The 17,635-nt window shown below is 46.5% G+C and overlaps 1 protein-coding gene across 2 annotated transcripts in view; it reads left to right on the top strand.

Moving 5' to 3' along the window:
- The first annotated feature begins 2,635 nt into the window (after window positions 1-2,635).
- Window positions 2,636-17,635, top strand: part of SORCS2 (sortilin related VPS10 domain containing receptor 2) — a 590,141-nt gene continuing 575,141 nt past the window's right edge. For both annotated transcript variants that reach the window (XM_075091935.1, XM_075091936.1), the window contains exon 1: window positions 2,636-2,986. In XM_075091935.1, coding sequence (XP_074948036.1) covers window positions 2,636-2,986 — 351 coding nt within the window. The remainder of the gene's footprint in view (window positions 2,987-17,635) is intronic.

The following is a 17,635-nucleotide window of genomic DNA, read 5'->3' on the forward strand; positions in this document are numbered from 1 at the left end:
CCTGTCAAAGACAGTGGTGAATGCAAAATGAATTAGTGTGACTGTATTCATTCAGGTGAAGTATTAGGTTTTGTATGACAGTTTTAACATGTAGGAACTCAGGCCCTTCCACCTATTCTGAGTATTTTTAGGTTATTCTACAAATGTTGAGTAATCTTCAAAATTTAACAGAAAATAGCCCAGGACTGCAGAAGCAAAATTATTGAATTCCTAATAATGGACAAATCACCCCTTCGTGTTGGTTGATATAATTGTGGTCAGTCAGTGTTTTCTTAACAATTCAGCATTGTATTTTTTCCCTTGTTCCTTTTTGTGCAGAGTTGCACAAGATGGAAAGTGCTGTGCTCAACATGCAAGTGTTACCCCAGCAGGAATGACTTTCCACTTGGGTGTTTTCTGTGAGAAGTTGAATCACTGCCTAATTTCTGCACCCCTGAAGAACATGTCCAAACAGCAATGACTCAGACAAGCGTTTGACCACCACCTGTCACTGTGATTAGTTTGCAAGAGTCAAGAGACTTGTCTGGAAAACTTTCTGCCACAGAAAACCAGGTGGTTTTCCCCTTAAAAGGGTTGTGTTTCAGAGGGATAAGACACTAACTTATTGAGGAAACTAACTGCATGCAAAGATCATTCTTGCCTCACACTCGTGTTTCACTTCCTTTAGACAGCTCCCTATAGTTTCTTCTAGGCCTTGTGAGCTCTCAGTATTGTCTCTGGAAATCAAGATTGGAAAAAAAAAATTGACTTGCTTTTTTACACAAGATGTAAAGTGCTTCAGGAGTGAATTTAATATACAGCCCCATCAAGAGACCCAGGGTCAGCTTCTGGTGGCATGGGCCAGGTGGTGCTGCCTGCCTGAGTCCTCCTGGCTGCCTGGGCTTCTCCTGGCAGGGTGTTTGGGGCAGAATCTCCAAAACTGGCAGCTGCAGATTCCCAGAGGAGGGGCAATTTCCTCTGTTAACTCAGACACTGCACTGGAGGAATGAGGGGGAAGGCTGCGCAGAGGGTGTTGTGAGGCTGTGACACTGCGCTTGGGACTCTGAAAGAGGACTTCATTGGGAGCTGTGGAAAAAGCACATGGGATTTTTTTAAAACATTATTTTTAATCTTTATTCCTTTCGAATTGTGAGAATCATCCTGAATTTGAAGCTGCCTTATAGTTTGAGCCACTGCAGTAATAACAGGGCAGGTTACCATAGGTCTCCTAGCACTGAAGGTGTACAGCTAATATGTAGTCATACAGCTTGCTGAACATCATTTTTAGATTAATTTGGGATGACCAGGTTACTTTAGGTTATTACAGTAGTCATCCTGGGGCTGTAAATGGTACAGTTAAACCAGTGGATGCTATTTTTTCTATTAATCTTCCTAGAAAAGCCTTTGTAATCCTAATTTTCTAGGCCATTAGGGTAAAGGCAGATTACAACTAAAGCTGGTTTACTGACCTCACTCACCTTGGTTTTGCCGAGCCCAGATCTGTTAGGTGTCACCTAAGGTGTCCTGTAGCTGGAGTCATTACTTCCCTCAGTGGTTTTTCAAGTGTAGTTTCTGAAATTTAGGCCTGAGCAACCTGATCTTACCGTCAAGATAGGTTCAGCTTCAGAGGTGTCCCTGGACTGCAGGGGACAGCAGGTTGGACCAGGGATCCTCTGGAGCTCCCTGCCAATCTCAGCTACCCTGTGATCCCAACCTGCTCCCTCTCACGGCATCAAACCGCTTCACAAGCACTGATTTATTCACAGTTACACAACTTGCTGCAGTGGAGCAGGAAGAGCATCCAATCTGTGATGCCTAAATCTTCCTCCACCACTTCACCTGCCTATTTTGAGTTCTGCCACACTGCAGAGACCCTGTCATTGCCCCTCCTGGCCATGACACCCCAGCCCTGAGCATTTCCTGGCACTTTCACGGATCAGTCACAAATTACAAGCCACACGTCTCCACAGTGGTAAATCCTGGATTAGCGATCTGCTCTGGACAGCGCAGGTGACGATCCCGGCGCCTCCTAGGAGCCGAGGGGCTGAAGAAAGGGTGGGCTCCACTCTCCACAGGAGCACTTCTCGGCTCAATCACCAGACCGTATTTTTGCACCTGCTTCGTTTGTTCCTCGGCTTCCAGCTGATGAGAAGCAGAACCTTTAGACTTTTGCACCGCAGCCTCCCTGGCCTGCCGGCCGGGCCAGGACCACCCCCTGTGCGGGCGGAGGCGGGGGTTGCCTGCCGGTCCCGGGCGACCCCCGACTCGTAGCGCGCCCGCCCCGAGGGGCTGCGCGGATTTTGCTCCCAGCGCTCCCCAGAAGCCTTTCACGGGAGCACGGCGGGAAACTTTCACAGGCAGCGGGCTCTGCCGACGCCGGGTCGTTCCCGCCTCGCCGGGAGAGACCCGTCCCCGCCGCCGCTGTCCCCGCCTGTGTCCGTGCGTCCGTCCGTGCGTCCGTCCGTGCGAGCACCGCCGCCCGGCGTTTCGGCGCGGGCCAGCAGATGGCGGCGCCGCCCCGGCTGGGCGCGCAGCCCCGCGCACGCCGCCGCCCGAGCCCCGCTCCGGTTACAACCCTCCCCCGCCCCCGCCCTCCGCGGCGGTGTCTCCCTCCCCGCCACCTCCCCGCCTGTCACTACCACGCCGGAGAGCCACCATGGCGCACGGCGGGCCACGCGTGTCCGCCGCCGCCGCTCCGCGCGGAGCCGCCCGCCTGCCGCCGCCGCTGCTGCTGCTGCTGCCGCTGCTGCTGGCCGCCGCCGCCGCCGCGCTGCGCTGCGCGGAGCCCTGCGGCCGCCCGCGCCCCGGAGCCCTGACCCGCGGGGCGCGCAGCCCGCCGGAGCCGCGGCGCGGCGGCGGGGCGGCGGCGGTGGGGGGCAGCCGCTCCAGGAGAGCATCCTCGGCGGCGGGCCGGGAGCAGGTCTCCCTCATCAGCACCTCCTTCGTGCTCAAAGGGGACGCGTCTCACAACCAGGCGATGGTGCACTGGACGGGCGAGAACAGCAGCGTGAGTGCGAGGGGCGGTGCGGGGGGTTCTTGCCCTTTCCTCTGCCCTTACCCCTGCCATCACCGTTGCTTTGCTCCCCCAACTTGCGGGGCGCAGCCTGCTGCTGCCGCCTGCGCTCCGCCGGGCTCGGTGCGGCCGGAGCCCGCAGCTCCCGCCGCCCGGCCGGGGGTGCGGCGGTCCCCGCGGGCCGGGCTGGGGGCGACCGGCGTCCCGACGGCCGCTGAGGTGCCGCCGGGAGGGGAAGCGCCGCCGGGGCCGGGCCGGCCCCGCGCACCCTCCGCCACTTCCCCAGAAGTTTGGAAAGTTTGCGAGCGCGCATCTTGCAGAGGGGCCGGGTGCGCGGTGCGCGCCGCGCCGCGAGGAGGAGGAGGAGGGCTTGGCCCCGGAGCGGCGAGGCGGTGTCCGTGTGCGACCGGCGTGCCCCCGGGGCTGTGCGGGGGTCTCCGGGTAAAGGAGAGGCAGGGGGCGAGCTGCGGCGCGGGGATTATCTCTTCCAGCCTCGCGTAAAGCCCCAGATTAAATTGTCGAGATTTAATCGATTCACCTCGATTCAGTCATTCCCCCTGTAATCTTCCCCGCGCCGCGCTCTGCCTCCTCAAGCACCGGCTAAAGAAAAACCCGGACCAAACCAAAAATCAAATGAAGTCCAGCGCCGGGCTCGAGGTGGATGGGAGAGCCGGGGCGGGCGAGCGGGGGCGGCCCCGCGGAGGGGCGGGTCGGCGGGCGCGGAGCCGGGGGCTGGGGCCGGGACTGGGGCCGCTGCCGGGGCGGGCCGGAGCTGCCCTGGCCGGGGGCCCGGGGGTGTCCCGCGGAGGTTCGGGAGCAGCAGCAGCGTTGCGAGGATTTTTACAGCCTCATCGATGGATAAAAATCGCGCGCTGGGAGCGGTGTTACTGCTTTAGAGCATCACAACTTTCCCCAGTTAAAGCCGCGTGCCTTGCCTTTATTATGTAATTATTTTAGACGGCGACTCTCACGGTGAAGCACCCGTAATTTATTTTTAACTCAATTTCAGCCAGTCTTCATTTCTTTATGTATCGAGCCATTAATGGGTGTGTATTTGCACGGGTGGTTTTGGGGATTTGCTGCTTCTGATTTATCCTTCGCTGAAACATTATATCATAACAGTGGGCGTCATAGGTAAATATTACATAGCACCTTGCACCGTCTGTGTAACTTCATAGACAGGAAAATATCGTTATGAAGGCTCAAGATCAACTTTCTCGTGGAGGATTTTAGTGTTTCTGGAAGACTCTTGAGTGTTTTTACTACAGTTCAGCTAAGCTCCGACTCTGCTTGAACTTTGTGAATTTAGCATAAAGTTTACTTAAACTTGGCTCAGTTCAGAGAGCTTGTGTTGTACCTCTCCTGAGTATGTGAATGATCTTTCTTTAGGATCTCAAGTCCTGGTTTTCGCCTGTTTTGCTAAGGAGTCGCCCAGAACGTGGAGCTGCTGAGGCTCCCGTGGGTGAGGGTGCAGTGATTCCCTGGAGTACACCGAGTGCTTGTGTTAATGCTCTTGTATAATCATGTGTCAGAGTTGGGGTCCGCATCAGAAAGCTTGACACTTTGAAAGGCAGTTTTTGATTTGCTCAGGGTGGAAGCATAAGATAATGGCCATTTTCTGTGAAAAGAAAATGTTGGAAATCAGCAGCATCAGCTTTTCTGGTTTTGCCCTTCCTCCATTTCTCGGCTATTAGACTACTGCTGTTCTTTGTGGACAGTCCTTGCAGGCTGTTAGGACTACTGCCTTGAAGAATACCATATTTAAAAGTTGGCATAAGTTCATTTTTTTTGACATAAAAGGCAAGTAACAGCTTTCATGCAAAGCGCTCTGTACTCTAAAACGAATATAGTAGAACCTTGCTAATCCACGTTTATGACTAGTGGTCTCTCCTCGCCTCTGCAAAGATTTAATAACAGATGCTGCAGTGAGGGCTTGTATTACTAAAATGTTATTATTTTTTCACAGTATGCCACAGTTCACTTACTGGAATACTACCAAATAGTCTCTTCAAAAGCAAAGATAAATGGCAACTGTCAGAATAAATGAAAGCGGTAACAGTCTTTGCTGCAACTTCTTTTTTGTTTGCTTAGTTACTATCTACTCATTCAGTCTTGCAGGATGATACTCTCATGGATGCCTGCAGACGTTCTTTACAGTATTTACACATCGAATAAAAAATACTTTGGCAGAGTTACTTAAAAAGTATGTTGCTCACTCTGCCTGCCATTAGGTGGTTACCATCCAGCAGGAATGGATTTGAATGAGTGACTTGGTAAAGAAAGACTCTGTGCTGACTTAACCCAAATGAGAGCAGCCGGTCTTTTTGCACTGGATGTGTTACAGTATGACTGTCAGCATTTTTTTGCACCTTCTTTTCTTGTTAGCTTTGTTTTATTGCATGCTTCCAGTCAAAGAGCTGATTTTAACACAGGCTTCCAGAAAAAAATAATTTGTAAAGACAGTCTGTAGAATCTTTGTTTTTATCTTTTTTTTATTTGAAAAGAAGTGGAAGAAATACATTAAGCCCAATGGAAGCAGGATGGGCTTAATGGGTTTGGAGAGAATTTTACTGCCTGTATGTATGTGAGATTAAAACAATTGAAAATAAGTACCTGATCCAAAACATATTAAAGGTAGCCTTGAATGTTTGTTTATACAGATATGTGTGTGTGTATGTATGTATGTATTTATTTATTTTACTCTGGGTTAAGTATTTGGAGGTAGGACTGCTAAGATCCAGTGCTTCTCAAACAAGGCATCTTACCCTGTATTCTTAAATCTATGGCAAATCTTGCCTTGCCTCAGAAGCACAGGCTTGAGCCACGAAGCACAGTTCTGTCCCAGGCACATTGCAGTCAAGGGGAGGACTGTCATTCCTAACAGTGGGGGTTTAGATCTGGCCCTGTGAACCTCAGGAGGCGCTAAGCGATCTTAAAGTGTCACCGTGCCCATTTGGCACCTCAGTGGAGGTACTCAGCACTTTGTAAACCAAGGAGCTAAACTAGTTCCTTTACCCTTTACAGCTGCGTGGCTGAAAATTTGACAGTGATGAGCCCCAGATGACCATATATCCTCTTAAACACCTCACCTAGTAAAATAAATAAAGAAGAAATATGCAGTAGGATTATTCTTTGAGCTCCATGATGGAGAGACAAATAACCATAAAAGCAGAGGGGGCAGCTGCTGCTCAGAGGGATCTTCACCTGCATGAATGGTTCATTGAACGTGCTACCATGGAATATTTGTGTGTGTGGATCAAGGGCAAATAAATAAATTTGAAAGGGGCAGAGGTTGAGTTGGTGTGCACATGGAGCTTTAAAAAATTTATTTACATCTTGTAAATCCTCCTGTGCTGCAATAATAGGAGCATGTGATTTTTGGTTGCATGAGATGTCTCGAAAGAAACTAAGGAGGCTATTATTTAAATTGGTTCTCTCTCCTCCCTCTTCTTTTCTGTACTGTGGAAGTCTGATGTGTACTGTATTATCCTCCCATATAATGCCATTAGTTTTGTGAATTAGAGAAATGGTGGATTTGATAGCACGGCAGAGTATATGGTTGCGCTGATTGTAAAGTGAGCTTGAATAACTGGGAGATCACTGTACACTTCTTTGCTTTGTCAAGAGAGAGCTGTGCAGGGAGGTATGCAAATTGCTTCCTGTTTTGTGTCCTCATTACTTTTATTTTGTGGTCTAAAATTAAATTATTTATAAATTCCAGAAACGATAAGTCTGTCCCTGACCTTTCTTGACAGTGGGATGCATAGTTGAAGCCATCACTAGTGATGCAAGTCTTGCAAAGCTAGTCCATGTAAAATTAAGAGTGTATCTGGTTAGTGCATTCCTACAATTAGTGTTTCTGCTCTGTCCCCTATGCCCATGGAAATCTGTTGTGCACTATTACTTTCAAACAAAGGCTTATGCAAGTGGAACTAATTTCCTTTCCAGTCTTAAAATATCATAAACTGAAGACATGACAGGTGGGTGGTGCAGCGCACCATTTACTCTGGTAAGGGCTAGTGATTGACATTTGTGTAAGTGATGAATAACATGGCATTGTGCAGCAGAGTATATACAGGTAGTGTGCTTACAGAATGGCCTCTTACTGTGTTAAGCTGAATATGTATGTTCCCAGATTCACTAAAAATACACTACCCTTTCTGATTTGGGGAAAAATAGTCAATTGATTACAGCTTTTAAAAATCCTACTTTTCCTTAGACCTTGTAGTCATCCCAGGAGCTTTTTTGTGCTAGGTAAACAACTTTCTTTACAAAACTATATTTTTTTTGACCCTCCTAGAGAATTCCCATTGTGCCTTAATACTAGCTGATTTAAAAAAAAAAATCAAAGCCAAACCAGAAATACGGGGAGAATGAGACTTCTATTCACAATTGATTCATGGGCTGCTCTTCATGCTGTGTGCAGACTGCTAAAGTGCTGTGAACAGGACTTCGGCCAACTAGTTCCAAGCCTGCAGTTTCATGGTGCCAGTATTTCCTTGTTTTGTTTGTTGTCAAAATATCAAGTCCATGCAGGCACCTATTTGTCCAGTAAGTTGGTGTCATGATCCCTCATAAACATGTAGCTCTTTGTTATGGAAAATAGACATAAATATATACACAATTTTTCCAGACTTAATATTTAGCAGCACCTTATCAGAAAGGAAGGTTTATCGCACATCTACAGAAATTGCTCCGCACAAAACTTCAGCTGATCCTGACTTGTCTGTATTTGATATACAGATATTTGTTTAATTTAGAAAATATTACTCTCTGCGATACAGTTTCACCATATATGATTTATACAGCCCAGTGATCACTAAATGTATTATTCTGGCAGATATTTTATTTAATTGGTTTTCTGTTTTGTTCAGTTTGCAATAAATTTTGCTGAGAGGATCTATAAAAAGCATCGACTTCAATATTACTGTAGCAGTATCTGTAACATTAAATGTAATTATCTATTCAAACTGGGCAAAAGTCCATTTCTGGTAAGGTTTTGGTGCTGTTTCTCCAGAGTAGCCAGACTACTTTTTATGAAACTGAAGGGAACGTGAGGTCAAAAATCCCGATGGTTCAGACCTTTGATAAATGGAAGATATATCGCAAAGTGAAAGGCACATTTCCCAAAGCGAGGGCTTTTTTTTTTTTTTAAATTCCTTGAGATGATAGTGCAATAAAAACCAAACAGCAACCAAACCTAGTGATCATATTTGAATGAAACAGCAGAATCCCACATGGAAAGCAGAAAGATTTTCATCTGACTGAAGTAACTCTGGATTTAACTATTTTTCCTTTTTTTTTGTGTGTGATATAAAGTTGATGGCTTGCTTAATTTATTTGCTGTTTTCCATCTCTTCCAGCCCTACAGCTTGCTAGTCATGTCGCTGCCTGCTGAGCTCTCTCCACATTTCAGCAAATTCTAGCTGCTAAGAAGAGAGAGCACCTTTTCTCATCCCCTGAGTAGACACTTAAAATGGATACATACTTTAATTAGCAATTGTGTGTTTCAAACATGCTTGAAAGTCCACCTCCATGTGCAGCCCCCCACACCTGCAGTCGTATCTGCTTTTACCTGGTTTGCTGGTTTAACTGGTGTTGCCTGGTTGGCTTAGGAGCAAGGTACTGGTGGCCTTAGCGTGAGGAGGTACTGCTGTGCCAGCACTGGGACGAGCACAGAGAGTTTAAATCTAGGAGGGAAATTTAGCAATGAACACTAAGGAGAGAGACCGGATTGAAATCCTATCTCTGATACTGCTCATTTATTATGTTAGCGTGATCAACCAAATCTGGCTTAATACCAATGGTTAGATATGCGTTTGGGGTCTTCATAGCGGGTTTCCATATCACAGTGAGAACCATAACGCATTCTTCCAAAGCTTGATGGTGTTAGGAATCTACTGATACAGATCTTTGGAGAAAGAAATAGGGACATCCCTTTTGATTTTATTAAAATTCAATAGACTAGTAGATTCTTTTTGAAAGAACAGAAGGGGAAAATTATGAACTTTTCAGAAAAAACCTGTGATTTGTTCTGCTAAAATGGGAAATTCTGTGAGGTGTGTACTGATTTATGAATTTAAAACATGAAACTGCCCAGATTACGGAAGTTTTTATGCCAAACCCTTTTTATGTCCAAATAAAATATTTTCATAGAATCATTTAGGTTAGAAAAGACCTTTAAGATCATCAAGTCCAACTGTAAACCTGATACTGCCAAGTCCTCCAACACTGCCAAGTCCACCATGGTCCTGTCAGTTAAAACCAAAGGATGTTAGCATAAGGAGAGATAATCTGCAGTACAATGTGAGATCCTTCTTGTTCCTGAAAGCACACATTCATTTAAGCAAAAGCTGAAATTGTAGGTTGAAAGGAGTCTGCTGTATATGACGGCTCGCCGTAGCTCAGGATGAAACTTGATGACCTGCAACATTCCTTCAGCATTTTTATTCCCATAGTCTCACATTCTTTGCCAAGCATTCCCATCCCCAACCCCCTGCCCCAGTAATAATAACTTAAAACCCTAACAAATCACCAATGACAAAACCACTTTTGAAAGAAATAATGGATGGGATCCTTTGTTGTGCCTAACTTCAGCCTTCAAGTCTAAGCTTGGACTTCTGCAGTAGGAAGGAGGTGGAGATGGTCCCTGGATTGATCTCTCCCCTGACAATCTTAACATCTGTATTTGAGAAAGCTTGGGTGAGTTGACGTCTGAAACCATGTATCTCTCTCTGCTTATTGTAGAGGGGCCTAGACGACAAACTTTGATAACACAGAATTTATTTAAAGTTATCCTTAACCCAGGTAACTGGAGTTTATTGCTGCTGCGGTTATTTCCTTCCTTACTTATTGTAGCACAGTTGTTGGAGTTTCAGTTACGGATCAAGACCCTGTTGTGGCAGATATTGCACAACCCCAATGCAAAAATACAGGTGCAGCTCTAAAGATTTTATAATTACAATTCTACCTGCATACATCCCTGAGAAGCAGAGTTATATGCTTAAAGGATGCACATGACAGAAACTACACAAAGGCCTAAGTTTCAGTCCAAGGGCTGCTCCTACAGCTGTTTAAGTATTTTTTTTTCTAATGACTTGGAATATTCATAAATAAGCAGTCATTGGGGCAAGGCCTAAAATTTCCCCTCCAAGTTGAGAGTTAATCAGGAGTTCAGAAACGTGCCTGTTCTGTGTGTATGTATGTAGGTATGGTTTTCTGTCTCTCTCTCATCCAAACCAGTAGATAGGCAATGCGTCAAGAAAAAGTGGAACAGTTTTAGCAGTAAAGGTTGTGAGCCTCTGTTGTGGCAGGAGATGTGTATTTCGACTCCTCATGCAGAGGGGGAATTAGACCCTTCTGCTGGGTGAGCACTCTAAGCCCGGTGCTGTTGTGCAAAGGTAAGGAGGGCAGTGTCACCTCCTGTGAGAAGCCGTGTTTCAAAGGGAGTTGCCACTGTGCACTGTGAAATGTTCAGTGTTGTAGGCGTGTGCTGGCACATCTGCTGGGCTCGCTGGCTTCGGTAAGGTAAGTGGAGAAGTATGGTGTTTATGGATCCCATTGGATTTCGTCAGCCCTGAGTGCAGCTGCTGTGGAAAGAGGAGAGATGCTGAGGCGCTGCTGTCTTGCAGGACCGAAAGCATGCATGCTGCCCTTGGCAGAGCTGGTGATGCTCTGCGCAGCCCTGTCACCACATCTGCGAGCTCTGAAGCAGTGCTGTGGTATTCACAGTGATACCTCAGGGAAATTTGAGGCTTGGCCAGAGGCAGAGCGTGAGGTTAAATTCAAGCTGAACAGGAGTACCGAGGAACTTTGCCAGTTACCTCACCAGTATCCTCTGAAATAGCACTTGCATTACATAGGTGATTTTGTGCCTCAGTTTCCTACCTGCACTGGGAGCGTAACGGTACTTCCCTATCTCTTAGGATTGCTGTTGTTGTCAGTAAGCAGGGCACTTTGATATTGAAGTAATGGTTATCACCTAAACACCTAAAAGAGGTGGGACCACACCTATAGTTTCTATTTTCCTTTGACTGTTTCACAGCACAGTGTAGAAATTAGAGAAGAAAAAGCTCTCACAGGTCATGCAAGCTTCTCTACTTGTTCTGATGTTTGTTTTGATCAGGGCTCCTTTTAATTTGTTGTCCATTTTAATTTAAATGCCTAGACTATAGCACTTCAACATCATCAGACTTAAGATTATGTGACTAAAAACATTTTCAGTGAAACTTAACCTGTATTCAACATGATTTTTTCTGCCCTCATTTACTGATACACTGCAATAACTGTGCTTCTTTCTTGGTGTTTGTACCTTTCCTACTCTTGTAGACTAGTAATTATTTCTCTGAATAACATTTTAGCCTTTAAAATTTTCTTTTACAACTCACTTTTCCTAGCTTTTTAATTGCACCACCTGGATAGGACGGTACCTACATGTAATAGTACCAACTTACTGTGTATTTGACTGGCACGCTTCTGGAAATGTGCATACACACAGACTTTACGGTTCATTTCTGGCTTCCCTCTAACCTTTTTAATGTCCTTGTGATTACCTATGTTTTCTAAAAAGAAAACCACAGAACAGTAAGTAGTTTTTTTAAAAAAGATAAGTCATCAAAACACATTTTACTTAATTTAGTCATTAGCAAAAAAGGTAATTTCTGTGGTTTCTGTGCAGAAACGTTGTTAAAAGTTTGTCCTAGTAGATGAAGTAGATGTATTTAATGTTTATTTTTCTGTGTTTGTTTTATGAAATCTGTTTCTTTCATGGTCTTTGGAAGCTCATCAGAGGTATGGTAAACTGCATGAAGTGTCATAGAAGTGTATTAGCGAACACCAGCTACTGGGACATGTCCTTATTCCTACTGAGCAGTAGGCCCATGTTTACTGGCCGGTGTGTTCAGTTTTAGCAGATGGTGAGCTATGTTCTGTGAAAACATGTTTTTTTTATCACTGTTACTGTCTCCTCTGCTCCCCTGACTGAAAGTGCCAGAGGGAAAGAGCAGGCTTCCCTCTGCAGGTGTCTGAGCACGGTGTTGTATACTGGGGCTCTGCTCTGAGTTGATGGCATTTAGGTGCTTCTGTACTACCAATAAGTAAACATGATGATGACTGAGGACCGCGCTGTTCCACTGTAAATTCTAGCAGTGTGGAGCCTGGCCTCCCTAACTGAAGAACTACAGTAGAGAAAGGTTGCTGTTCTCAGGTGTTGGAGAACAGCCTGTTCATGGTTAATGCATTCCCACACTTGCCTCTGTCAGCAACTGTCACTGCAAGACAGATGCTCAGGGGGATGGAGCTGGAGGTTTAGAGGAATATGTTGGAATCACTTGTAGAGCTTTGGGCAGCTTTTCACAGTGTTGAATGTGACTGATTCTGAAGAAATAGTTGTTTCTTCATTGAAAACACAGTTGTATCAGGGCATGGTAAGTTGCCATAAAATCCTGCTGGGTCAAAGTTCAATAAGGTATTTTTCCTGTGTTTGCTAGAGGAAAATACCTTGTAACTTGCTCTTTTCAGAGCATTGAACCACCTGTGAGTCTAAGGCATCTAAATCTGCAGCAGTACTTGTTAAATCTAGCCATTTATGGAAAGCAGAATATTCTTTTCTTGGTTCATCTTTTATGCTCCTAGGTATTGTGTTGGATGTTCAGCATAAGTAGGCATCGGTGTTAGCATGGGTAGAGATAAGAGTATAATCCTGAGGGAAGTCATCAACCCCTTTTGTGTGGGCACCTCTTTTTTATGCATGGCTTTTGAGTGGCTCCAGGGATGAGGCATAAAACCAGAAATAAACCAAACAAAAGCAACATGTGCCAGCGACAGGTGGATTACATTCTGGGTGCTTAGGGATATCTTTGTCAATCAGTTATGACCACAAGGCAAGGGGGACCCATCAGGATGTAGTGGACATACACAGTGTTCCAACATTCAGCCTGTTAAATGAGCTCATGAGCTGAACTCCAGGCAGATCTGTAGTGTTAAATGCCTGGAGATGGCCGGGGACCTGGCTGGTGATGCTGGAGACCTGTAACCACTTGCAGTTGGGTGACACAGAAACACTAACGCTCTTTTGCCCAACTCACATCGACCTGCAGTGATCTCCCCAGTGGGAAGGGAAATAAAAATTGAATGATTAGGATCCTCTGTGAGTCTGTGTGTTTGTACTCACAGGCTCTACTCTTGATGGTTCTTAACTAAACCCCAGTATCCCAGTCCACAACAGGTTCTTGTTAACATACTTCTGTACCTGAGTTCCCAGCTGTTTTTGAGAATGATCCCACTCTGCTCTTTCAGAGCACTTTATGGGGCCCTTGTTCACAGAATCACAGAATGGTGGGGGTTGGAAGGCACCTCTGGAGATCATCTTGTCCAACCCCACTGCTTGAGCAGGGACACCCAGAGCAGGGGGCACAGGAACGCATCCAGGCAGGTTTTGAATATTTCTAGGGAAGGAGACTCCACAACCTCCCTGGGCAGCCTGTTCCACTGCTCTGGCACCCTCGCAGGAAAGAAGTTCTTCCTCATATTCAGCTGGAATTTCCTTTGTTTCAATTTGTGCCCATTGCCCCTTGTCCCGTTATTGGGCACCACTGAAAGAGCCCGGCACCATCCTCTTCACACCCATCCTTTAGATATTTATAAGTATCGATGAGATCCCCCCTCAGTCTTCTCTTCTCCAGGCTGAACAAGCCCAGATCTCTCAGCCTTTCCTCATACGAGATGATAAGATGCTCCAGTCCCCTGATCATCTTAGTAGCTCTCTGCTGGGCTCTCTCCAGTAGTTTCCTGTTTTTCTTGAACTGGGGAGCCCAGAACTGGATGCAGTACTCCAGATGTGGTCTCACCAGGTTGGAGTAGAGGGGGAGGATAACCTCCCTTGACCTGCTGGCCACAGTCCTTTTAATGCACCCCAGGACACCATCGGACTTCTTGGCTACAAGGGCACAGTGCTGGCTCAGGGTCAGCTTGCTGCCCACCAGCACTCCCAGGTCTTTCTCAGCAGAGCCGCTTTCCAAGTAGTTCAGCCCCCAGCCTGTACTGGTGCCTGGGGTTGTTCCTCCCCACATGCAGGACCCTACACTTGCTCTTGTTGAATTTCATGAGGTTCCCCTGGGCCCAGTTCTCCAGCCTGTCCAGGTCTCGCTGGATGGCAGCACAGCCTTCTGGTGTATCAGCCACTCCTCCCAGCTTGGTACCATCAGTGAACTTGCTGAGGGTACACTCTGTCCCTTTGTCCAGGTCACTGATGAATATGTTGAACAGGACTGGGCCCAGCACAGACCCCTGGGGAACACCACTAGTGACAGGCCTCCATCCAGACTCTGCCCCATTGATCATGACCCTCTGAGCTCTGTTGTTGAGCCAGTTCTCAATCCACCTCACTGTCCTCTCATCTAACCCACACTTCCTTAGCTTGCCTGTGAAGATGCTATGGGAGACAGTGTCAAATGCCTTACTGAAGTTGAGGTAAACAACATCCACTGCTCTCCCTTCATCTACCCAGCCAGTCATGCCATCACAGAAGGCTATCAGGTTGGTCAAGCATGATCTCCCCTTGGTGAATCCATGTCGACTACTTCTGGTAACCTTCTTGTCCTCTGCCTGCCCGGAGGTGACCTCCAGAATGAACTGCTCCATCACCTTTCCAGGGATGGAGGTGAGGCTGACTGGCCTATAGTTTCCCAGGTCCTCCTTCTTGCCCTTTTTGAAGACTGGAGTGACATTGGCTATCCTCCTGTCCTCGGGACCTCTCCTGTCCTCCATGACCTTTCAAAGATGATGGAGATTGGCTTAGTGACAGCATCCACCAGCTCCCTTGGCGCTCTCATGTGTGCATCCCATCAGGGCCCATGGATTTGTGAGGATCCAGTTTGCCTAAAAGATCTCTAACCCAATCCTTCTCAACCAAGGGAAGTCCTCCTTTCTCCAGATTGCCTCTCTTACCTCTGGGGGCCGGGATGCCTGAGGGCCAGCCTTAGCAGTAAAGACTGAAGCAAAGGTGGCATTCAGAAATTCTGCCTTCTCTGCATCCTGCATCACCAGGGCACCCACCTCATTCAGCAGCAGGACTACAGTTTCCCCTGTGTTTCTTTTACTGCTGATGTATTTGAAGACACCCTTCTTGCTATCTGTGATATCCCTTGCCAGATTTAATTCCAAGTGGGCCTTGGCCTCCCTTGTTGCGCCTCTGCATGCCCTGACAACATTCCTGTATTCCTCCCATGTGGCCAGTCCATTTTTCCACATACTGTAAACTTCCTTCTTCTGTTTGAATTTTTCTAGAAGCTCTTTGCTCATCCATGCAGGCCTCCTGGCTCCTTTTCTTGTCTTCTTCCTCATAGGGATGCACTGATCTGGAGCTTGGAGGAAGTGGTACTTGAATATTGACCAGCTCTCTTAGACCCCCCTACCTTCTAGAGCCCTAACTCATGGGATTCCTCCAAGCAGGTCTTTGAAGAGGCCAAATTCAGCTATCCTGAAGTCCAGGGTTGTAATCCTACTTGTTGCCTGATTCTGCCATGCAGGATCCTGAACTCCACTGTCTCATGGTCACCGTAGCCAAGGCTACCCCCAACCCTCACATCCTCAACCAGACCTTCTTTGTTTGATAATATGAGCTCCAGTAGTGTATCTCATCTTGTTGGCTTTTCCACCACCTGTGTCAAAAAGTTACCCTTGATGCTCTGCGGGAACCTTCTGGAGTGTGCATGGCTCACCGAGTTGCTTTTGTGAGGCTACTTCCAGCTGTCTGTAGAAGGCCTTGTCGACTTCCTCTTCCTGATCAGGTGGCCTGTAGCAAATGACCACAACAGTGTCACCCATATTTGCCTATCCCTTAATTTTTATCCATAAGCTCTCGACTTGTACTTCCTCCACCCCTAGGCAGAGCTCGATACATTCCAGTTGCTCCCTCACATAAAGAGGAACTGTTGAGGCTAGTAGGGTTCCCGTTAGATTTGGCTGCTACATGTTCTTTTGTGGATGTGGTATGTGAACATCATTCCTTCTGGCCTCTCTCATTTCAGCCATGTAAATCACACAAGTTTAATTGATATGTATAGGACTCTGGAGTCTTAGGTATTGTAGTATTTCATGTGGTTAGAGCATAGAAACAAGCAGGCATATGAACTTAAAAGCTTTCCTCTCCCAGGCTCAGATACCCCCACACAGGCAGTTCATCAGAACTGCAGCTTTTGATTTAGAGGGCCATTTCTTGTTTTGTTAATTTGTTTGGCTTTTAATCAGTGGTTTCACATGTTTCCCTGCCTGTTACCCAACCACATAATGGCAAGCACGTCAAATGGTCTCAGTTGCCTTGAGAGCAGTCTTGAAACACGTTCATTGCCCTGAATGAGAAGTACAAAGTGAACAGAAACTATGCAAAACATCTATGTTGGGAGTACAGTGGCTTCGGAGGGGGAGCTGTGTCCTGAGCACTAGTGATGGACTATGGAGGACTGACAGTGAACTCCCTGATTGCCCTTGGCTGTGTTGGCGCTGGGGGTAGAGAATTGGGAAGCTGTTACTATTGGGGGTTCTGAGCTTTTCTTTCTCCGTGGATGAGGGAGGCCAATATTCGCACAGTCAGCTGAGACCTGATCCTGTTCTTTTTGAGGTTTTGCAGCTTGCTATGGAAAACAAGTATGAAGAATCCAGAGTTATTTTTTTCTCTCTTGTATGTGACATCCACAGAGGTGCTGCTAAGTACATGCAGGAGGGAGGAGGATGTGTGGATGGAGCAGAAGTGCCCATATTTGTATAGCAAGCAGCTCACTATAAACATTTTAAATTTCTCTTGGGTCACAGATATTATTACAAAACTCTGTCTAAAACCATTGTAAAGAAGAGAAGTAAGAAAGTATGTTTGTGCATCAGCCGAACAGCATTTTTGTAGCTCCGTGAAACCCACTTTGTGATTCACTGGTTAAGCTCTTGGCCCCCATCAGCTTCTGTGAAGGAAGATGTAGCAGGAATACATTCCCCTGCACCTAGGCTGAATCAGGCACTTCTGCTTAAAAATTGCAAGATGTAGCTCAGTGAACATATTTGGAGTTCATAATGAAATACATATGTTCATCCTCATGCAGCATCTCTCAAGGGCTACTGTGCGGAGCACTGAGGGCCACTAACAAGATCTCCTGTTCCTTCCTCCTCTTCCAACTGCTTTGAAACAGATGGTTTTTTATAAAGTGGGCTACTTAGAGGGCTGTGAACCTTGGTATTCCTTTTAATAGTCTCATCGCTCCTGGAGAACTCTAAGAGACAGCATTTTTAAAATTCACTGTATAAGCACCTTGTGCCCTATGTTCCATTTCTTTATTTAAAAAACCCATGGGGGAGAGGAGGGAAATGACTGATATCAGGCTACCATATGTAATTGGTGTGAGAGGTAGCTTGTTAGCTGGTAGATTATCGATGTAAAAATTTTTTTTTGGTTTTAGTTTAGCTAGCTGCAGAAAAGCCACTTCTTAAACTGGCACGAACTGGCACAACTTAAGAATTGAATGAAAGGCAAGTTTCTTCATCAGTGGGTGGACTTGGTTCAGCTTGATCAGTCTGCAAGCACGCAGGGATTTTTGAGCTGCTTTTGTGTGTGCTACTAAGGCAAGAGATGACCCTCCACTTCCTGTTTGAATCAAT

This window comes from Phalacrocorax aristotelis, chromosome 4, assembly GCF_949628215.1.
Source record: "Phalacrocorax aristotelis chromosome 4, bGulAri2.1, whole genome shotgun sequence".
Classification (NCBI taxonomy): Eukaryota; Metazoa; Chordata; class Aves; order Suliformes; family Phalacrocoracidae; genus Phalacrocorax; species Phalacrocorax aristotelis.